Genomic DNA, 21,632 nt, shown 5'->3' with positions numbered 1-21,632 from the left:
CTAAACTCTCAGCAAAGCCATACTCAGCACATTTTTTGCATGGTCCTTTACCCACTCTTCAGAACCAGTACCAAATCAGCTGCTCTAGAGTGCAGAGCAACCCTTCTGTGGGCACTTACTTATCTGCTTATCTATAACAGGAAAAGTCTTTGTGCCTTTTCCGTCCAGTGAGAAGGAAGAGAGGAGAGGAAAGAGAGTATATGAGGCATCCAGTACCGGAACTGCTGTGAACATTTGGCTAGTGTAGGCAACTAAGACATGTACCTACTGGGGCTGCTGCTGCCGCCATTGCTGTTGCCACCCCTATCTCTCCAACAACAGGACCTCTCAGAGAACAAGGTGGCCATGGGGAGGATGATCCTTCCTGCCCTGGAGAAAGCCACCTCATTCATGGCGAAGAGGTTCAGGGAGCTTAACCTGGATGGAGTGATGGGATTCTGGGTACTAGAAGGTAGTGTGACTTCCTCTCTTCCACAGGCTAACAATGAAGATTGTTTTTACTCATATGCTAATGTCAGGCATGGGAGATTAGCTGAAGCTGAACTTTATGTTTTGGTAATTCAGGAAGAGTATGGGTTTTATTTTTCTCATTTGGCCTCTGCCTACCTGGAGGGAAAATGTTGCTTTACACCTCTTCGGTTTTTAGAAGTGAAAAGAATTATGTTAAACACGGAAGAAAAAAATTTTGAAAGCACAGGTGCCTAAAGAACATTATAGCCCAGCTTCCCAAACCAAAGCAAACAGTCTCTATGGCTCATTTTCTTTCCTCATTGTAAAAACAAGGCAGGAAATAATATTCTTGTTTAATAGAGAGTTAAACAAAAACATTTCTATTAATTTACTCAATCACCTGTGGGCAAACTGTTCCTCTACTCTAACCTCAGCTCACAATGTATTATAATCAAAGACATTCAGAGGTTCTGGGAAAGTGGATGACGTGTTTGTTCAGCTTTGGAAGGGGAAAGTAGTCTGATGATAATGTATTGGAGAAAGGCCAAGCCAAACAGAGAGAAAACTCCACTCTGGTGTGGGGTCAGTCATCACCCCTTAGAATGGTAATAACTATTCTTAAGGGAGAAAACAGCCTGGGTCTCAAGATCTTGGTTTAGGATTGTTTCCATTAGGCTTCTACCTACAAAAGTAATCCTCCCACTGGAGGTAATGGGAGCCCTTCTTAATCCTATTCCATGTTGGCTGCCAGCTCAGCCTTCCTGCAACTGGAATTTGCGGTGCCAGAAAATCCTAGGAGATGATGTTGCTAGGGTTTGAAGCAGATTTGCTTATATCCATGGGGTCTGGATTTGGGCCATACTATGTACAATTAATTTTTTTTCCCCAGCAGGCTCTTCTCACCTACTATCCCAAACCTAAGAGATTAGCAAGAAAATGACCCTAGTATTGGGACCCTGGGATGAAGGGGAAAGTACTCATCTCTAATTCTTACTGAGAAAGGTGGGAGGATAGTAGGTATTTTTTGACCATGTTAATGACTAAGAGGAGAAAGGAAAAAATTGCAACCCTGGGAAATACCTATCACCATTTTCCCTACTCCTCTGGGACACACAACAATTATTCTAGACCCTTCGATTTTTTTCTTTTAATGTAGCCTCAGGCAGATTTTAGTTGAGCTCTTCTACTATGGCCATTTCATTCTTCAACTTTCTAGAGATCTAATCCTCCACAAACTACAAAATTCCATACATATGATTCCCTTTAATGACTTCATTCATTCCCAGAACACCTCAGTGAAGAGAGAAGGGGACTTAATCTTGAGGAAAATGGGTAGAGTTCAGAAAGAGATTTGCCTTGGCTCATAGCAGAGAAAATTAAGGGCTGAAGCTACCTTGTTTCCAGTCCCCCAGTTCTTCCAATCCCAGTTCCACCTATAAAGAGGGAGTAGTAGTACCTCATTGTTGGTAGAAAGAACTGGAACAATGATAGCAGGATTTGGGGGCAGTAGCCTCTGCCTAAATAATGCACAGGGATGAGATTCAGACACATTTCTCTGAATAAGAGGAGCCAAAGCACACCAATGGGTCTAGACCTGATTCACAGGCCTGTCATGTTCCTTCACAGTACAACTAAAAGGTGTCTTGGAGAAATGGGGCCAGGAGCCTGCCCTGAAGCCCCTGAGCCTGAGGGTAGAGAAGATAGTGAAGAAATTGTTACCACTCATCACCAGAGCCACAATCTACCTCAAGCTCAGTGACTCTAAGTACTTCAAAGGTAAATATTGTGCAAGTCAGGAGGTTTATTTGCTAGGGAAACTACTCTCTCTTGTTTGAATGATTCTGGCAAACCTAGGGGGTTGAGTAGACAAATTGCCATCCAGCCTCCTTACAAAGCACACAGGAGCTCAACTGAGAGGAATTAGCAGAAAGTGTCTCCTTTCACAGTCCTTTCTGACTCCAAAAAGCTCCCTCTGGCATCTCCAGGTCTCTCTACCTGGAGAAATGGTGCCACAGTAGAAGCTTATCTTTAAATGACAGGTCATTGTGTGACATTCTGTACAGATACTCTAATTGTGGCTAGGTCTTAATAAGACTCCCTCACTTTCTAACCAAACCAGAAGCACTTGTTTATTCATCCTTTAGAGAAAATTAAGTATCATCCATCAGTAATGCTCTTCTTTGGGGTTTATTGTGAGTTCCTCCAGGGCCACGTCTGTCTTTCACCTTTCTTTGTAGCCTCAGTGTTTATCACAATGTCTTACCATAGTAGGCATTTAACAAATATTTATTTGACTGACAGTAGGGGTCTCTTCCTGTTGATGAGAATGTATTTTCTGAATTATTTCAACTCCAGTTCTCAAGTGGTTAGTGAAGGTTAAAAGACCCTAGCCATACGTTTGTGAGGTACAAGAAATTTGGGAATAGGTTATGTATGTCCAAGGCATCAGTAGGATGGAAATCTGGTATCAGATTTATGTAAAATTGCTTTCTCTTACTGTGTTACTGGTCAATTCACTCTGACAGAATTTCAAGACTCTACAGCCAGGGTTTTGGAATCTCCCTCATTCATGGAGTCAAACAAACACCACCATGATCTACTCCATGATCTACTCCAACTCACATCCTTTTTCAGAAAGATTAAGTGATTCATACATGGCCCTCTTACTAGGGACCAAGTGAGTTTAATTGCCCTTTTTCTTTCTTCCCTGATAGAAAAGTACCACCAGCTGCCCCACTGATAATATACAAACACTCCTCACAGAAATTCCTCCCATTTCTATATACTTTTGAAGCTCAAGACCAATTCTCTGAAAGGCAATAAGGACCTGTGTCAGTGTCACCAGGCCTACAGTTCTCCTGACCTTCATTCATTGTTTTATCCAAATAACAACCTGGGACTGCTTGCTCCTCAGGAAGGAGGGCTTGCAGCCCTGTGCCATCACTGACATCTGCAGGGAACTCATGACTAAGCCTGGCTGCATGGGCTATACACTGTCACACCAGCTCCTCTATTTCCTGATTGCCAAAATGGTAAGTGACTATTTCATGGTCTAGAAGATTGCTTCAGAAGGCCAGATAGTACCAAATTTAGATAGTGTTGACCAGGAGGCCATCCAGCTACAACCATATATATGACAATGTTTTATTGGAGCCTGAAGAATAGGCTGTTTTTCTTTGGGACATAGCCTGTTGCCCATGGCTTTTCCCCCTGATCTTCAAGGCACATGGCTCTTATTTGCTAATCACCTACAGATTTCAGATTGAAATTGTAGTCTAATTCCTAATTATTTGTATCTTCATTTGTCAGGAAGATTCTCTGCACTATTTTTGTGACTAGAGGTATCAAAAAATGTCTCCTTGCCTTCCTTACTTGGCTGTATATCTGTGAGATGCTTCTGATCCAAAATTGGAAGTAGGGACAGTTGTCTCTAAAGAGTTCAGTTCAGTATTCAAAACACTTTTAAGAATTCAGGAACTCACTTGGCATAGGAAGGACTCAATATTTATACTTGATAAAAATGGAAATGAGTAGGTGAGTAGATGGCATCTGGGTCATTGGACTACTGATCTCTCAGAGCCTACTATAGCTGTTGTTCCAGAAGACAACAAACAGGGGGTGAATCTTAGAAAGAATTATAATTAGAGTTCCAATTATACATGTTGTAAGATTCATGCAGAAAGAATCCTGGCAAAAGCCTTCATTTTACATGCACTGACAATATCTGAGGTCCATTCAAAATCACACTTTTTTTCTTAATTGCTACTCCTTCCTGCCACCAAAATGAAATTCAATGCTCCCTGGTCCTCTGGTCCCTAGAAAGGATGCTCAGATGGCCTGTTCCTCCAATCCAAATACTACATGGATATTTTCTGTGCTAATATGATGGCACTGAATTTGAAAACTGAAGAAGTTGGATTGCTATTTCTCAATTGAGATCTCTTCATGGAAAATAGTATGAACTGCTTTCCATTCTGCAGATAAGTGCACATAATCCTCCTGTTTTATCACACACACACACACACCATTCTTGATGATAGTTGTAACTTCTTTTATTCACAATTCCCCTCCCCAAAAATGCAGACAGAGTGTCTGAACTCTCCAGTGACTGAGGGATATCAGTCCCTCATCTTTGGGTCAGGGATAAAATAAGCTGGAATGGTAGAAGTTCTTTAGTTTGGAAGCCCAAATCCCATCAAATGTTTTCATCTCCCAAATGACCTATGACTTTATCCAACATTCATTGAAGCTTTCAGTTGTTGAGGTCATGCTAACCTCAAAATTGAACCCCTGTTCCTATAGCAAAGATGCAGTTTTACTCTTCCCTATCAGCCAAGAGTTCCAGTGGCTCAATATCCTCAACTCTGCTCAGGTTTGTACTGACCCCTGAGGATATAGCAGGCATAACAATGGGAAAAGAGGTGGGGAAGACTGCCAAAGGCACCCAGGATATTTCACAAGACAATTAATTTCATGTTCTTTTCCTCAGTCATGTTCTGTGGACTTTCTGGATACTCAGATTTCTACAAGCCTAGATGGCTACAGGCTATTCTTACCTGGCAGAAACCTAAGGAGGGATGCTTTGGGAAGCATTGTGAATATAGATGACTAGCTTGGTGGTAGGGAAGTTGAGGAGTTAGACAAGATGAAAATGCAGTCTGCCATGTTCCATCAGAAGAAAATGCATTAGCAACTCATTGGTGATTTTGCAAAGATGAAAAATATTATATTGAGGTCATGCTAACCTCAAAACACTTATAATATTCGATGGAGGGAATTTTACTGAATGCTAGGAATATACTGTCACTACTCTTAGTGTTCGTGGTCTCCATCCAAGGAACAGAAGAGACACAGTATAAAAAAAGAGGAGTACAGAGCACTGGCAGGAAAGCAAAGAACTGAGCTAAAGGCCTTGCAATGGGGTTTCTAAGTTGAGATCATTTGCCTTCAGGGTCCTAAAAAAGGATTTGGGCATCTAAGAGAAGTTTGCAAGAAAGAGATCTTATGAGAGAAGTAGCAGGAACTCTAGAATTGATGGAATAAACATAATGATAACTCCCATTTCTAAAGCACTTGGCATACACAGTCAGGAGTGAGAGAAACCACAAACTCAGCACCTTCAGGTTCAAGAAATCTCCCACAACAGGATAGGGTTGTTGGAAATGAGGATGGGGGATGGCAGGAGACATTTGTGAAAACTCAGTTGAAAGAGTTTCACCTGATGCTCCTCTCTATTTTTTTTCTGTCCCCAGATGACAATAGAAAACAATTACCCATAGTTGGTGAAGACCAACAGCAATCATTGAGAAGAGTTAAGAGGAGAGAGAAAGGATTTTCAGGTAAAACCATCAAAAGCTAATGGGATGTCTTTCCAGTGCCCAGAAGACAAGTGGGAAAAGCCTGGCACTATACTTAGTCACCTCTCCCTATACACACATTATCCTCTGCAGAGATGCCCTATATTTTACTAACAGAAATACATGACAATTTAATAGGCATAAATTGCATTTGCTCTTCTGAAAATGCACATTGGGATTACATTCTTCAGGAAAAAGAAAATATTTCTAGGGAAGAGCCCTGGCTTCCTTCACCCATGTCAGGTGGTCCAGAAGACTAAAAGGAGATGTTAATTTGGGGCTACAAAATGAAAAAATGGGTTAGTGATATCAGAGTTGATAGACTTGCTGCAATTTCTTGTTTTTCATATTTTAGGTGGAATTTAGTTTATTTATTTTTCTTTTCTTAAGAATGCCTCCCTAAGTTTAAGGGGCAAGCAGAGAGCAAGATAGATCCACTCTTCTGGGTATTCTCCTACCATGTCAGTGTACATTTTACTCTCAGTTACCTAGGGTGTGATTAGCCAAACCCTTCCATTCTCTCCTTCTCTCTTTTAGCTATTTAGCTTCTCATCAACACCCTCCACCTGCAAGTGGTGATAAGAAAGGAGACTGAAACAATTTTATAGGTTTTAGCAATGGGGAAGCCATCACAAGGCCCTCAGACTTTTTTTTTCTTTTTTTTTAAAGTTTTTTTTTTGCCTTTGATTTTGTTTTTATTTTTTTTCACTTCCACAAGTTTTTGAGTTCCAAATTTCTCCCCCCTCCCCCCACCCCAAGATGGCATGCATTCTGAATACCCCTTCCCCTGGTCTGCCTTCTCTTCTATCTCTCCCCCCTCCCTTCTCTTATCCCCTTCTCCTTCTATTTTCCTGTAAAGCAGGATAGACTTCTGTACCCCCATTTCCTGTATTTCTTATTTCCCAGTTGCATGTGAAAACATTTTTTTAAAAACGTGTTTTTAAAACTTTGAGTTCCAAATTTTCTCCCTTCCTCCCTCTCCACCCACCCTCATTGAAAAGGCAAGCAACTCTAGGTAGGTTGTACGTGTGCAGTTATGCAAAACACTTCCTTAGTAGACATGTTGGGAAAAACTAACTCTATTTCCCTTAATCCTATCCTGCCCTCCCATCTATTCTGTTCTTTCTTTTGACCCTGTCCCTCCTCAGAAGAATTTACTTCTGATTACCCCCTTTCCCAATCTGCCCTCCTCTCTATCACCCCCCTGCTCTCTTGTCCCCTTCTCCCCTATTTTCCTGTAGGGTAAGACAGATTTCCATACCCAATTGAATGTGTATGTTATTCCCTCCTTATGCCAAATCCTATGAGAATAAGATTCCCTTTCACCTTCCCCTGTTTCCCCTCCACTGTGAGAGACTTTTCTTTTCTGTTTGTTTTTTTTTATGAGATAATTTACCCCATTCTACCTCTCCCTTTCTTCTCTGAGTATCATCCTCCCTCATCCCTTAATTTTATTCTCCAGATATGACCCCTTAATCTTCAACTCACCCTGTGCCCTCTATTTATCTATCTATATATACATACATACAATTTTTTTCCTTCAACTACCCTAATACTGACAAAGTTCTCATGAGTTACAAATATCATCTTTCCATGCAGGAATGTAAACAGTTCAACTTTAAAAAGTCCCTTAAGATTTCTCTTTCCTGTTTACCTCTTCATGTTCCACTCAAGTCCTGTATTTGAAATTCAAATTTTCTGTTTAGCTCTGGTCTTTTCATTAGGAATGCTTGAAAGTCCTCTATTTCACTGAATGACCATTTTTTTCCCTGAAGGATTATACTCAGTTTTGCTGGGTAGGTGATTCTTGGTTGTAATCCTATCTCCTTTGCCCTCTGGAATATTATATTCCATGCCCTGTGGTCCTTTAATGTAGAAGCTGCTAAATCTTGTGTTATCCTGATTGTGTTTCCACAGTACTTGAATTGTTTCCTTCTGGCAGCTTGTAATATTTTCTCCTTGACCTGGGAACTCTGGAATTTGGCTACAATATTCCTAGGAGTTTTCCTTTGGGGATCTCTTTCAGGAGGAGATCTGTGGATTCTTTCAATTCCTAGTTTGCCCTCTGGTTCTAAAATATCAGGGCAGTTTTCCTTGATAATTTCTTGAAAGATGATGTCTAGGCTCTTTTTTTGATCATGGCTTTCAGATAGTCCAATAATTTTTAAATTCTCTCTCCTGGATCTATTTTCCAGGTCAGTTGTTTTTCCAATGAGATATTTCACATTGTTTTCTAATTTTTCATTCTTTTGAATTTGTTTTACAGTGTCTTGATTTCTCATAAAGTCACTATCTTCCAATTGCTCTATCCTAATTTTTAAGGAAGTATTTTCTTCAGTAAGCTTTTGGACTTCCTTTTCCATTTGGCCAATTTTTCTTTTTAGGGCATTTTCTCCTCATTGGCTTTTTGGACCTCTTTTGCCATTTGGGTTAGGTTTTTTTAAGGTGTTATTTTCTTCAGTATTTTTTTGGGTCTCCTTTAGCAAGCTGTTGACTTGTTTTTCATGATTTTCTTGCATCACTCTCATTTCTCTTCCCAGTTTTTCCTCTACTTCCCTTACTTGCTTCTCAAAATCCCTTTTGAGCTCTTCCAAGGCCTGGGACTGATTCATATTTTTCTTGGAGGCTTTGGATGTAGGAGCTTTGACTTTGTTGTCTTCTTCTGGTTGTATATTTTGATCTTCTTTTTCACCAAAGTAAGATAATATAGTCTGACTCTTTTTGCACTGCTTGCTCATGATCCCAGCCAATTACTTGAGTTTTAAACTCTTTGTTAAGGTAAGAGTCTGCTTCCAATGTGGAGAGTGTACTGTCCCAAGCTTCAGGGGTTTGTGTAGCTGTTTTCAGAGATACTTGTAGGGACCTGTAAATTTTCAGTTCTTCCAAGGTGGTATGATAAGGGGTGAGGTGTTTACTCCTTTCCTGGCCTGTAACCACAAGTATTCCTTTCTGTCCCTTAACTGTGAGGAGGGGTTCCTCTCTACAGCCACTACAAGCACCACCACGCCAGCGCTCCTCCTCACCCCAGCACCGCCGCCCAGAACTGTGACCCAGATCCACACACAGGCAAAGCAAGAGATTCCTGCCTCAGCACTGGCAAAGAGATCCCTGCAATCCCTCTCTGATCAGCCACTGGATTCCCCCTCAGTCTGTGGGCAGGAAGCTCGGGAAGCAGCTGCCACGCTCTTGGGGAATGGAACTGAAACCCCACCTTCCTCTCTGACCACCGACAGAAACAGACTTTTCCCACTGACCTTCTCAGTTGTCTTTGGCATTGGTGGATTGAGGAGTCTGGAAACCTCCACAGCTGCCCGAGATTCAGTCCTCTGAGGTCGGCTCCAGATTTGTTGCGGCCTGCGCGCCCACGCCCCGCTGCGCTGTGCTCCCAGCCCGGCACGATACACCTTTCTGATCAATTATCCAGGTTGTCTTGGGCTGGAAATTTGTTTCACTCTGTCTTTTTGTGGGTTCTGCTGCTTCAGAATTTGTTTAGAGCCATTTTTTATGAGTATTTGGGGGGGTTTGGGGGAGAGCTCAAGCAAGTCACTACTTTCACTCTGCCATCTTGGCTCCGCCCCCCCCCAGACTTTTCTTTATCAGTGCTAGTACCTGCCAAATACTGATTACCAATTAAGAACTAATTCCTCCTACCTGCTGGAGAGATATGATCTTATTTAGTTGTGAGAGGCAGCTATCTCCTTAAGGCAGCCTAGTAATTCTGGGACTCTCCTGCAAGGTCGGATGCATTAACAAAGTGAACCAAATCCAGAACCTTTCAAGACCATGCATCTTTAAAAAACAGAAGCTCATTTAGCTTGGTGACAACAAAAGAAAGGACACAGGGACAGGGAGTGAGAAGCAAGACAATCTTCATTTTGTGTGTCTGAGTCAGGTCCTTTCTCTTCACTTCTGTGAAATGGTGAACCAGTCATGACTCACTCACATTTACTAGGGGTGTTTAAAAGGAATAAAACAATGTGGGTGACACCATTTGAGATGTTTAACAACTCTACTAAATAATTTTATCAGATTAACACATGAGCTAAAGGTCCATGCCTAAAGCTGAACAAATAAGTGATAACATCAAGGTGGGGAACTATGGCAACCCTCAGAAGCAATGAAAAGCATATCTGATGGGCAGCCTAACATTATTCTTTCTCTCCAGATGGGTGTTCTTCCCACAAAACAGCTGTGGCAGTTGCAGCCTTGGGTGGCTTCCTTTATCACTCTGCAGAACATTCACCAACCATCACCAAGCCTCATTAATGCCTCACAACAAGCAAGGAACAGCTCAAAGGGATGATTCTATACCTGCTGAAAATGAAACATAGCTTTTTTGGTAATGCATCCCCTTAGGTCCTGAGATTACATAAATTCACCAGCAGAGCAGTGGAAAAGTACAGGCAGACAAGCTAGACAAAACCAGTGTAATTGAAAATTGGGATTAGCAGAGCTAGCAGAAGGATAAAAGTAACAGTATTAACTATATTTAGCAAAACTGGTGACCCTGATTGGCCCCCCAGAAATTACTAAAGTATTTTAATTTAACCAACATTAGGCATCTCTTATGTGCAGACAACTGTGCAAGATGCTCAGGGCAAAACAATTTCAATAAATAGTGCCTGTCTCATGGAATTTACAATCAAAGTGCCCCTTCCTATCTCCTCCTAATATAACACTCCTGGAAAGGCGAATTCTAGTCATTGAATGCCAGGAAATTTTTTTTTCAAGATGAGCAATCAATAAGCATTTATTAAGCCCCTACCATTTTCCAGGCATTGTAGATACAAAGACAAAGCATGAAACAACATATATACATATAGTAATTTCAGTGGGGCACTACCAATTGAAAGAATCAGAACAAGACTTGTTTAGGAGGTGATACATGAACTGAGGCTTGACCTAGGAACTCTACAAAGCAGAGGTAAAGATCGAGTGCCTTCTAGGCATGGGGGTAAGTGATGCAAAGGCAGAGAGCCTGGTGAGGTTCTATTTTGTATCCCTAGGGGCTTAAGGACAATGTAAGTTTGTAATGAATACTTCATTCATTCATTCACTCATTTCCACCTCTGTATCTATGGTTTCATGAATAGTATGAACAAAAGAACATATTTATGAGACTACTAATAAATACACAGTAAGTTAAACAGTCTAAGTACTTAACATGCAAGTGACAGGTTTCAGTTTGATAAAGCAAAAACTTCTGCTTGACCAAATTGTTTTGGGGCTTATTTTACATCCAGTCAGTAGGATAGAGAACAGAGATTTCATGTGAACAGAAAGATCCTTGATTGGCTCTCATGCAGATGTAAACTCTGCTTGAAAACTCTGGTTAATGCAGATTTGTGCTGCAAAGGGATTTGGAGTTCTCCAGGGCTCTTTCTTCCTTCATCCTCACCCACACTCCTTCCTCATCCCCTCAGTCTGAGCGCCAAAAATAACTGTCTAAAAATGTTGCACGTTGTACTGACATAATTTGGGGAAGAAGGGACCACAACACTCCTGTTTTCTCCCCACCCTTGCCTTTTGAAAAAATCTGAAAAAGATTATTTTGAAATATTTCTTTTATTCTATTAAATGGAATTTTTAAAATATATGTGCCTGTGTGTGTCTGTGTGTGTGTGTGTGTGTGTGTGTGTGTGTGTGTGTGTGTGTGTGTGTGAACTTATTCAGACTTGGGGCAATTGCCCCTTCTCTCCCTCACTTCATATTCCTTTGCTTATATGGCATTTTATCTGCCTGTAGCAAAAATATTTCACCTGTCCTTCCCACCTGACCTGTTCTCTGAGAACCAATGCTTCACCACTTCAAGCAGTTGTAATTGTCTCCCTACAGTTACTTCCTACTCCAACACCAATTGCATCTCCTCTATAATTTATCAAGTATTCTTTTTTCTTGTTTTATTTTTTCTCAATTACATATAAAAAATTTTAACACTCATTTTTTAAAAAATTTTGAGTTCAAAATTCCCTCTCTCCCTTTTGCCCTTTTCCCCTCCTTTAAAAGGTAAGCAATTTTATGTAGTTTATATATGTGTAGTCATGCAAAACATACTTCCACATTAGCCATGTTGCAAAAGAAAACAGACAAAAATAAAAAAAAAATAAAATTTTTAAGTATGCTTTGATCTGCATTGACTCCATCAGTTCTTTCTTTTGTGGGGGATAGCATTTTTCATCATGAGTCCTTTGGAATTGTCTTGGATCATTGTGTAGCTGAGAATAGCTTAGTCATTCACAGTTGATCATCATACAATATTGATGTTACTGTGTACAATGTTCTCCTTGTTCTGCTCACTTCACTTTGCATTAGTTGATATGTGTTCCCAGGTTTTTCTGAAGCATCCTGCTCATCTTTTCTTGTAGTCCAATAGTATTCCATCATAATGACATACTACAAGTTGTTCAGCCATTTCTCAATTGACATCTTGATTTCCAATTCTTTGCCACCACAAAAATTGCTGCCATATAATATCCCATATTCCCATGAGAGAGAAGAAGAAAAATTTGGAACTCAAAATCTTATAAAAATAAATGTTGAAAACCATCTTTACATATAATTGGGAAAAAATTTTAATGCTATTAAGTGAGGGAAATTGCTGCTATAGTTTTGTACATATGGATCTTTTTTTAATCTCTTTCAGATACAGACCTAATAGTGGTATTGCTGGGTCAAAGTGTATGCACAGTTTTATGGCTCTTTGGGCATGGTTCTAAATTGCTCTCCACAATGGTTGGATCAGTTCCCAACTCCACCAATGATGTTCCAATTTTTCCATGTCCCCTCTAACATTTGTCATTTTCATTTTCTGTCATATTAAATAATCTGACAGGTGTGAAGTGATCCCTTGGAGTTGTTTTAATTTGCAATTTCTCTAATCAATAGTGATTAGAACATTTTTTTCATATCACTATAGCTTTCATTTCTTCTTCCCCCAAAACTGCCTATTCATACCCTTTGACCATTTATCAATTGGGCAATGAATTGTATGCATATAAATTTGATTCAGTTCTCTAAATATTTGAGAAATGAGGCTTTTGTCAGAGGAATTTGCTCTAATTACCATCTCCCAGTTTTGTATTTTCCTTCTAATATTGCCAGCATTGGTTTTGTGCAAAAACTTTTTACCTTAATGTAATAAAAATCATGGGGCACGTAGGTAGCACAGTAGATACAGTGCTGGCTTTGGAGTCAGGAAGACCTGAGTTCAAATTTGACCTCAGACACTTACTAGCTGTGTGACCTAGGGCACATCACTTAACCTGTATGCCTCAGTTCCTCATCTGTAAAATGAGCTGGAGAAGGGAATGGCAAACCACTCCTGTTGCCAAGAAAACCCCAGAAGGCATGATGAAGGGTTGGACATGATTGAAAATGACAAAACGACAATCAAAATTATCCATTTTACCTCCCATAATGCTCTCTATCTCTTGTTTGGTCATAAATTCTTTTCTTATCCATATATTTCACTGGTAAAATATTTCTAGCTCCCCTAATTTGCTTATGATGTCACCATTTATGTATAAATCATGCGCCCATTTTGACCTTATTTCAGTATACAGTGCAAGATGTTGGTCTGTCCCTTGTTGTTCAGCCATTTTTCAGTTGTGTCTGACTCTTCATGACCCCATTTGGGGTTTTCTTGGTGAAGATACTGGAGGGGTTTGCCATTTCCTTCTCAAGTTCATTTTACAGATGAGGAAATTGAAGCAAATAAGCTTAAATGAGCTGTCCAGAGTGATATAGCTAGTAGGTGTCTGAGGCCGGATTTGAACTTGGGGAGATAATTCTTCCTTATTCCAAACCCAGTGCTCTATCCACTGTACTACCTAGCTGTCCCACTAGTTCTATACCTAGTTTCTGCCAAAACTGCTTTCCAGTTACCCCAGCAATTTTTGTCAAATAGTGGGTTCTTGTTACAAAAGCTTGGATCTTTGGATTTATCAAACACTAGATTACTATGGTTATTTACTACTCTGTATTGGGTACTAATCTGTTCCATTGGTCTAACATTCTATTTCTCAGCCAGTACCAGATTATTTTGATGATTACTAGCTTGGATCAGTCTACCTAAGAACAATTAATATTTCTCCAATTGCTTAGATCTGACTTTATTTGTATGAAGTGTTTTGAAATTGTGTTCATATAGTTCCTAAGTCTGTCTTGGCAGGTAGACTTTCAAGTATTTTATATTGTCTGTAGTTATGAATTTCTCTTTCTATGTATTCCTGCTGTACTTTGTTGGTAACACATAGAAATGTTGATGATTTATGTGTATTTATTTTATATCTGGCAATTTTGCTCAAATTGTTAATTATTTTAACTAGTTTTTTTATTTGATTCTGTAAGTATACCATCATATCATCTTTAAGTATATCATCATATCATCTGCATAGTGATAGTTTCCTCTTTGCATATTCTAATTTCTTTATCTTCTCTTACTGTTAATAGCTAGCATTTATAGTACAATATTGAATAATAGTGGTGATAATGGATACCCTTGCTTCACCCCTCATCTTACTGGGAAGGCTTCTAGCTAATCCTCATTACAGATAATGCTTGCTGATGATTTTAGATAAATACTATTTACCATTTTAAGGAAAGCTCCATTTATTCCTCTGCTTTCTAGTTTTTTCATAAGAATGAATGTTGTATTTTGTCAAAAGCTTTTTCTGCATCTATCAAGACAATCACATGATTTTTGTTGTTGTTACGGATCTGCTCACTTATGTTGATAGTATTCCTAAAATTGAATCAGCCTGCATTCAATCTTTGTGATATATCACTGCAATCTCCCTGCCAGTATTTCATTTAAAATTTTTGCATCAATATTCATTAGAGAAATTGGCATATTGTTTTCTTTCTCTGTTTTAGCTCTTCCTGATTTAGGCATTAGTACAATATTTGCAACTTCATCTATTTTTCCAAATAGTTTGTATAGTATTGGAATTAATTTTTTTATATTTGGTAGAATTCACTTATGAGTCCATCTGGTCCTGAGGATTTTTTCTTGGTTCATTCATGGCTTGCTGGATTTCTTTTCCTAAGATAGGATTATTTATGTATTCTATTCTCTGTTCTGTTAATTTGGGCAATTTATATTTTTGCAAAAATTCATCCATTTCACTTAGATTGGTTGGCATATAATTGGGCAAAAGTTCCTAATAATTGCTTTCATTTCATCTTCATTGGTGGTGAATTCATACTTTTCATTTTTGATTCTGGTAACTTGGCTTTCTCCTTTCTTCTTTTAAATCAAATTAACCAATGGTTTATATATTTTATTGTTTGTTTTTTCACAAAAAGTTTTATTAGTTCAACGGTTTTCTTATTTTTAATTTCATTAATCTCTCCTTTGATGGAAATTATTCATTCGTTCATTCATTCATTCATTCATTTATTGTTGTGTGCCCACTTCATTGATCTGATCTTTCTCCATTTTACTGATGGAAGCAATTAGAGATACACAATTTCCCCTAAGTACTACTTTGGCTGCATCCCATAAATTTTGGTATGTTGTCTCACTGTTGTCATTCTCTTTAATGAAATTATTATGGTTTCTATGATCTGTTATTCATTTTTTAGGATTATTTAGCTTCCAAATACTTTTTAATCTGTTATCATGACCTTTATTGCATTATGGTTGGAAAAGGATGTATTTAATATTTCTGCTTTTCTGCATTTGGTTGTTAAGTTTTCGTGCACTAATACATGGTCAATTTTTGTAAAGATGTCATACAAAGATAAGAAAAGGGTATATTCCTTTCCGTTCCCTTTCAACTTTCTCCAGGGATCTGTCATACCTAACTTTTCTACAATCCTATTCATCTCCTTAATTTCTTTCTTGTTTATTTTATGATCAGATTTATATAGTTCTGAAAGAGAAAAGTTGAGGTCCCTCACAAGTATAGCTTTACTATTTCCCCCTGTAACTCATTTAACTTTTCCTTTAAGACTTTGGTGCATATGTGTTTAGTATTGATATTACTTCATTGTCTAAGGTACCTTTTAGCAAAATGTAGTTTCCTTGCTTATCCCTTTTAATTAGGACTATTTTTGCATTTGATCTAAGAGCATTATTGCTACCTCTACTTTTTTTTTAACCTCACTTGAAGCATAACAGATTTTGCTCCAGCCCCTTATTTTTACTGTGTGTCTCTGTTTCAAGTGTATTTCTTGTAAACAACATATTGCTGGATTCTTGTTTTTAATCTATTCTGCTATCCACTTCCAATTTAAGGGTGAGTTCATCCCATTCACATTCAGCTATAATTATTAACAGCATATTTCCATCCATCCTATTTTTTCCTGTTTATCCTTTTCTCTCCCTTTTTACCTTGTCCCTCCTTAAGTCTTTTTTGCTTCTGACCACTGCCTCCCTTAATCTACCCTCCCTTTTGTCAGTCCCTACCCTCCTTCTCATATCCCCTTCCCCTACTACTTCCCTGTTCAGTAAGATAGATTTCTATGCCCAACTGAATGTATGTTATTCCCTCTTTGAGCCAATTCCAATGAATAGTGTCCAAGCATTGCCCACCACCCTCATCCTCCCCTCCAATATAAAAACTCTTCTTTTAGTGCCTCTTTTCAGTGAAATAATTTCCCTCATTATATCCTTCCTTCCCTTCTCCCAATACATCCATCTAAAATTTTCCCCCTTTATTTTTTTTCAAATCGTGCTACCATACTCTGTCTATATATACTCCTAAATGCCCTAATAATAATAAAGTGCTTATGAGTTACAAGCATCCTCTACCCATACAGAATATAAACAGTTTAACCTTACTGAATCCCTTATGATTTCTCTTTTGTTTACCTTTTTGTGCTTCTTGAGTCTTGTAATTCAAAGTCAAATTTGCTATTTAGCTCTGGTCTTTCCATCAGGGATACTTGGAAGTCTTCTATTTCATTAAATATTCATTTCCACCCCCTCCCCCAAGATAGATTAGACTTAGGAGGTTGTTCTTGGTTGTAATTCTAGCTCCTTTGCCTTCCAGAATATCATATTCCATTCCCTCCATTCCTTTAGCATGGAAGCTGCTAAAGCTTATGTGATCCTGACTGTGGCTCCACAGTATTTGAATGGTTTCTTCTGGCTGCTTGAAGTATTTTTTCTTTGACCTGGAGCACTGGAATTTAGCTATAATATTCCTGGGAGTTTTCATTTGGAGAGCTCTTTCAGGCTCTTTTTTCTATCATGGCTTTCAGGTGGTCTAATAATTCTTAAATTTTCTCTCCTTCTATGCCTAAAGGGCTATAAAACTATGCTTACCCTTTGATCCAGCAATACCCCTGCTAGGTCTATATCCCAAAGACATCCAAACAAAGGGAAAAGGATCTACTTTTACAAAAATATTTACAACAGCATTTTGTGAAGGCTAAGAATTGGAAATCAAAGGGATGCCCATCAATTGTGGAATCGCTAAATGAGCTGTTGCATACAATTATAATGGAATAATATTGTGCTATAACAAATGACAAGCAGGGTGATTTCAGCAAAACCTGGAAAAATTTACATGAACTGAAGCATAGTGAAGTGAACAGAACCAGGAGAATGTTGTACACAGTAACTGCAATACTGTTAGATGAAGAACTGTGAATGACTTAGCTATTCACAGCAATACAATGATCCAAGCAAATCCCAAAGAACTAATGATGAAGCATACTATCCACCTCAAAGAACTGATATTGTTTGAATACAGACTGAAGCACGCTATTCTCATTTTCTTTCTTTCATTCTAGTTTTCTTGCACAAAATGACTAATATGCAAATGTTTTACATAATGTTGCACATGTATAACCTGTATCTGATTGCTTACTGTCTCAGGGAGGATTGGAGGGATGGACAGAATTTGGAAGTCTCTCCTTGACCTATTTTCCAGGTCAGTAATTTTTCCAATGACATAGTTCACATTTTCTTCCATTTTTTCATTTGTCTGACTTTGTTTTATTGTTTTTTGATACCTCATAGTCATTAGCTTCTTCTTGCTCAATTCTAATTTTTAAAGAATTATTTTCTTCAGTGAGCTTTTGTACCTCTTTTTCCATTTGACAAAATCTACTTTTTGAAGACTTCTTTTATTCAGTGAATATTTATACTTCTTTTTCTATTTGGCTAATTCTGATTTTTAAAGAAGTCTTTTCTTCAGTGAATTTTCATGCCTCTTTTACCATTTGGCCAATTCTATATTTCAAGCTGTTAATCTTCAGTATATTTTTTGTGCCTCTTTTACCAAGCTTTTGAGTCTCTTTTCATAATTTTCTTGCATCACTCTCATTACTTTTCCCATTTTTTGCTCTATCTCTTTTATTTGATTTTTAAAACCTCTTTTGAGCTCTTCCAGGAATTGGGTTTGTGTCCATTTCACATTTTTCTTTGAGGTTTTGCTTAAAGCAGTTGTGACAGTTTTCTTATTCTGAGTTTGTATCTTGATCTTCCCTGTCACCATAATAATTTGTTATGATCAGGTTCTTTGTTGTTGTTGTTTACTCATTTTTCCAGCCTATTTCTAGGCTTTTAATTTTACATTAAAGTTGACCTCTGCTCCTGGGGTGGAGGAAGCACTGTTCCAAGGTTCAGGTTTTTCATGCTGCAGTTTTCAGAGCTGAGTCTGGGTGGGGTCTGTAAGTGTTCATTGCTTCCAGAAGGGTATGATCTAAGAAGAGATGTGGTCACTACTCTCCTGGCCTATGTTCTGGTCTTTGCCCATGAAGAGACCTTGTTCCCCCGTAGCCACAATTGCTGGCATTCCTGTTGGCCTAGGAACTGTGACCAGGTCCCCTGTTCTCCTGCAGCTACAGGTACTAGTGCTCCTTTCAGCCTTGGAACTGAGGCCAGGGATTCCTACTCTCTTGGGAGCAAATACAAGCCCTCTTCTCTGCCCTGGAACTGTGATGAGGGCGCCTGTTCTCCTCCAGCTGTAAATGCTAGTGCTCCTCCTCACCCTGGGACTACAACCTGGAAGTGTGTATGGGTAATGCAATAGGGTCCTAAACCCAGCACCAGTAAAGGTGCTTTTTCTAACCAGTTGTCTGACCCATTTATCATCTGTGTACTGAAAGCTTCCAAAGCTGCTGCTACCTCTCATGCAGCCACCTCCAAGGCCTATTGCTGACACTGCTGGGGTGTGGCATGTGCTGTGCTCTAGGCCTGCCACCCCAGCTTTACAGACTTTTTCCGCCAGCCTTCTATGTTGTCTTGGACAGGAAAATTGCTTCACCCAAACCTTTTGTTGGTTCTGCCACTCCAGCATTCAATTTGAGGTATTAAAGTTGTTTGGAGGGGAATTTGGGAGAATTCAGGTGACTTCATAACAGATCCTAAATGACAGCACCAAATCTGGAGAATAAAAGTATATTTTGAGATTATGAAGAACTGGGGACATTGTTGCATGCCTAACCAATCTCATTTCCCACTAATACTTGTAAGCAAAAAGCACTGGCTGATGTGATACAAGGGCATGAATTAAAAGAAAAGACAAAGCATTCTACAAAAATGTACTTTATGAATACAGTACCTGGTACCTGGGGAGACAACATGGATATGAAGAATGTTTATATTTTCATAAGTATTAAAATTTTAAACACCGATCTGGCTCCTTTTCCTAACAAATTTATTTTACTTTTGGCTGGGCCCATGAGTTCATTGGTATAGGGAACCCTAGCTGAGGAAAGTTCCTCTGCCAATAAGCCACCTCAGACAGCAGTAGGGGCTGACATGACTTGGAGGGGTCGCACAACCAACATGTGTCTGATGCTGAAACTGATGTGGGTGGACAGCTGGCCTGGAATCTGGGAATAGCTAGATGGAAATCTCACTTTTGACATATCCTGAGCAAGCAAATTAACCTCCCAGTGCTCCAGGCAATTCCCTAAGATGACAAGTTGCAGAGAAGGTTTGGTTAGACAACTCCCGGTAGCAGTGAAATACAAGTCCAGCTCCTATTCTTATTCTCCCCCTGACAGAAAGGCAGCTCTCTCCTGCTGCCTCTCAATGCATTCCCAATGACAAACAGCCAGAAAGGCTTGGTTCAAACAGGTGTATGCTGGCCCAATCTGTTATTTAAAAGGCAAAGCTCTAATATCTTTTGCCATTAATGTTCTTTCTCTCACCTGGCTTCATCTCAAGTTGCTTCACAGTTCCAAGAGAAGGATTAGATATGGATGTGGAGACATTAAAGGGGCCCATAGCACAACAGGCTGATATGCCTGCTTGCCTGATAAGGTGATTTGTTTACTATACCCTGAACAATCATAAATCTCAACTCTTATCAATCAAGGCAGCTAGGAGGTATAGTGGGTCATGAAGACCAGAGTTCAAATTCATAATTTACTAGTTGTATGACCCTATGCAAGTCATTTAAACTGTCTGCCTTTATTATTCTCATCTGTAAAATGGAATAATAATAATAATAACAGCATCTGCTTCCTATGGTTGTTGCCAAGCTAACGTGAGGTATTTGTAATGAGCTTTATAAACTTTAAAGCACTATGTAAATGTCAGCTATTATTACAGTGACATCAGAGATACACGCCTGTGTTTATGAGTAAGGGAAATAAGAGGGCCATATATAAGACTGCAGAAATTAATAAGCTTGGGATATTGATATGAAGAAAGGTGGGTCTCTGTACTGTGGTCTTTACTCTCTCAACCCCACTCCTACTGAGATGAAAGGCCAGCCAAACTCCTAGGTGACCAGACTCCCACCACTCCCAGAATCCTGCTTACCCCCAGCTGCTGAGTCTGTCCATCCACATGGAACAGAACCAGCCCATCCTGTCTCTTATGTCCCATAATGTCTGAGCTGATATCACATTCACAAATTTGTTAAATGAGCCTGCACGGGAAAGCAGCCATTTGTTCAACTATGGGCACAGGCTAGTATTATCCTAAAGCTCCCGGACTGGGGCGAATCGTGGCAGGCGGTGGCCAGCTCTCATGAAGACGAGTTCCGTTTCGGACTGGTCGGCAGTCCCAAGGTAGGTGCGTCCGAATCCCGGAGTAGAAAAAGAGCAGGTCATCATCCAGGGCCAGGGCGTGGTCACAAGAAGAGCCTGAGGCAGACTGGGCATACCTAGAGAAGACAGGAATCCAGCAGACAAAGCCTCGTAGGAGACGAGAAGAGAAGCTGCGAGCGAGAGGCAGGGGTAGGAGGTGACCTAGCTCAAGAGAAGCCGGCAGGCGCTGAAGCGGGGCCAAGGCCCACAGGTTCATTTGTCTCCAAAGAGTAAATTCAAGACCCCTATCCCGCCCTTCCCCCCGGGGTAACGGCAGCCCAAGACACTGGGGCTCTGCCAGGAGCTAGCCCAACAGCACCAGGAAATTGTGGAGCCAAAGACCTTCGGAGGCCGCCATGCTGGACTCTAACCATCAGTCACGTGAGAAGCATCCACGTGACATCACCTCCCCAGCCCTCTGGTAGCCAACTACAGGCGTGGAAGGGTGGGGCCGGGCATCGGGTGGGCCCCGCCTTCTCCTCGAAGATCTCCCGAGGTGTCAGTAGATGTGATTTAGGAAGTTTGCGAGCGGGTGATTTTTGTCTTCAGTCAGTCAGTCCCTCAGTCCTTTAGTACCTCAGTCAACAAGTGTTTTTACACGGTGATAAACACTGGGGAGAAAAAAAAAGACATAAACAGTCCCTGCCCTCTAGGAGCTCACATTGTAACGGAGGAGACAAGAGACACATAAACCAGCGCATGCAGAGTAGATGAAAGTCAGTCTAAGGAGGGAAACACCACGTAAATGTCTGCGCCGCGCAAAGGACAGGCGGTGTTCGCAACGTCATCTCAGAGGAAAGCACAGCAGCCACGAGATTGCAGTTCCAA

The 21,632-nt window shown here is 39.9% G+C and overlaps 1 protein-coding gene across 1 annotated transcript; it reads left to right on the top strand.

The window, feature by feature from the left end:
• Window positions 1-258: 258 nt before the first annotated feature.
• LOC110203196 (UPF0764 protein C16orf89 homolog) lies at window positions 259-11,265 on the top strand. Its single transcript, XM_020979681.2, is given in 8 exon segments — window positions 259-451; window positions 2,077-2,249; window positions 2,985-3,127; window positions 3,365-3,482; window positions 4,270-4,405; window positions 4,940-5,044; window positions 5,703-5,789; window positions 9,973-11,265. Coding segments are annotated over 8 exon segments (1,056 nt in total). The 3' UTR covers window positions 10,074-11,265.
• The last annotated feature ends 10,367 nt before the right edge of the window (window positions 11,266-21,632 follow it).

This window comes from Phascolarctos cinereus, unplaced genomic scaffold (genome assembly GCF_003287225.1).
Source record: "Phascolarctos cinereus isolate Bilbo 61053 unplaced genomic scaffold, phaCin_HiC Scaffold_4;HRSCAF=312, whole genome shotgun sequence".
NCBI classification, from domain to species: domain Eukaryota; kingdom Metazoa; phylum Chordata; class Mammalia; order Diprotodontia; family Phascolarctidae; genus Phascolarctos; species Phascolarctos cinereus.
The sequence above is the reverse complement of the archived record's forward strand: the minus strand, read 5'-3'. Positions and strand labels throughout refer to the sequence as shown.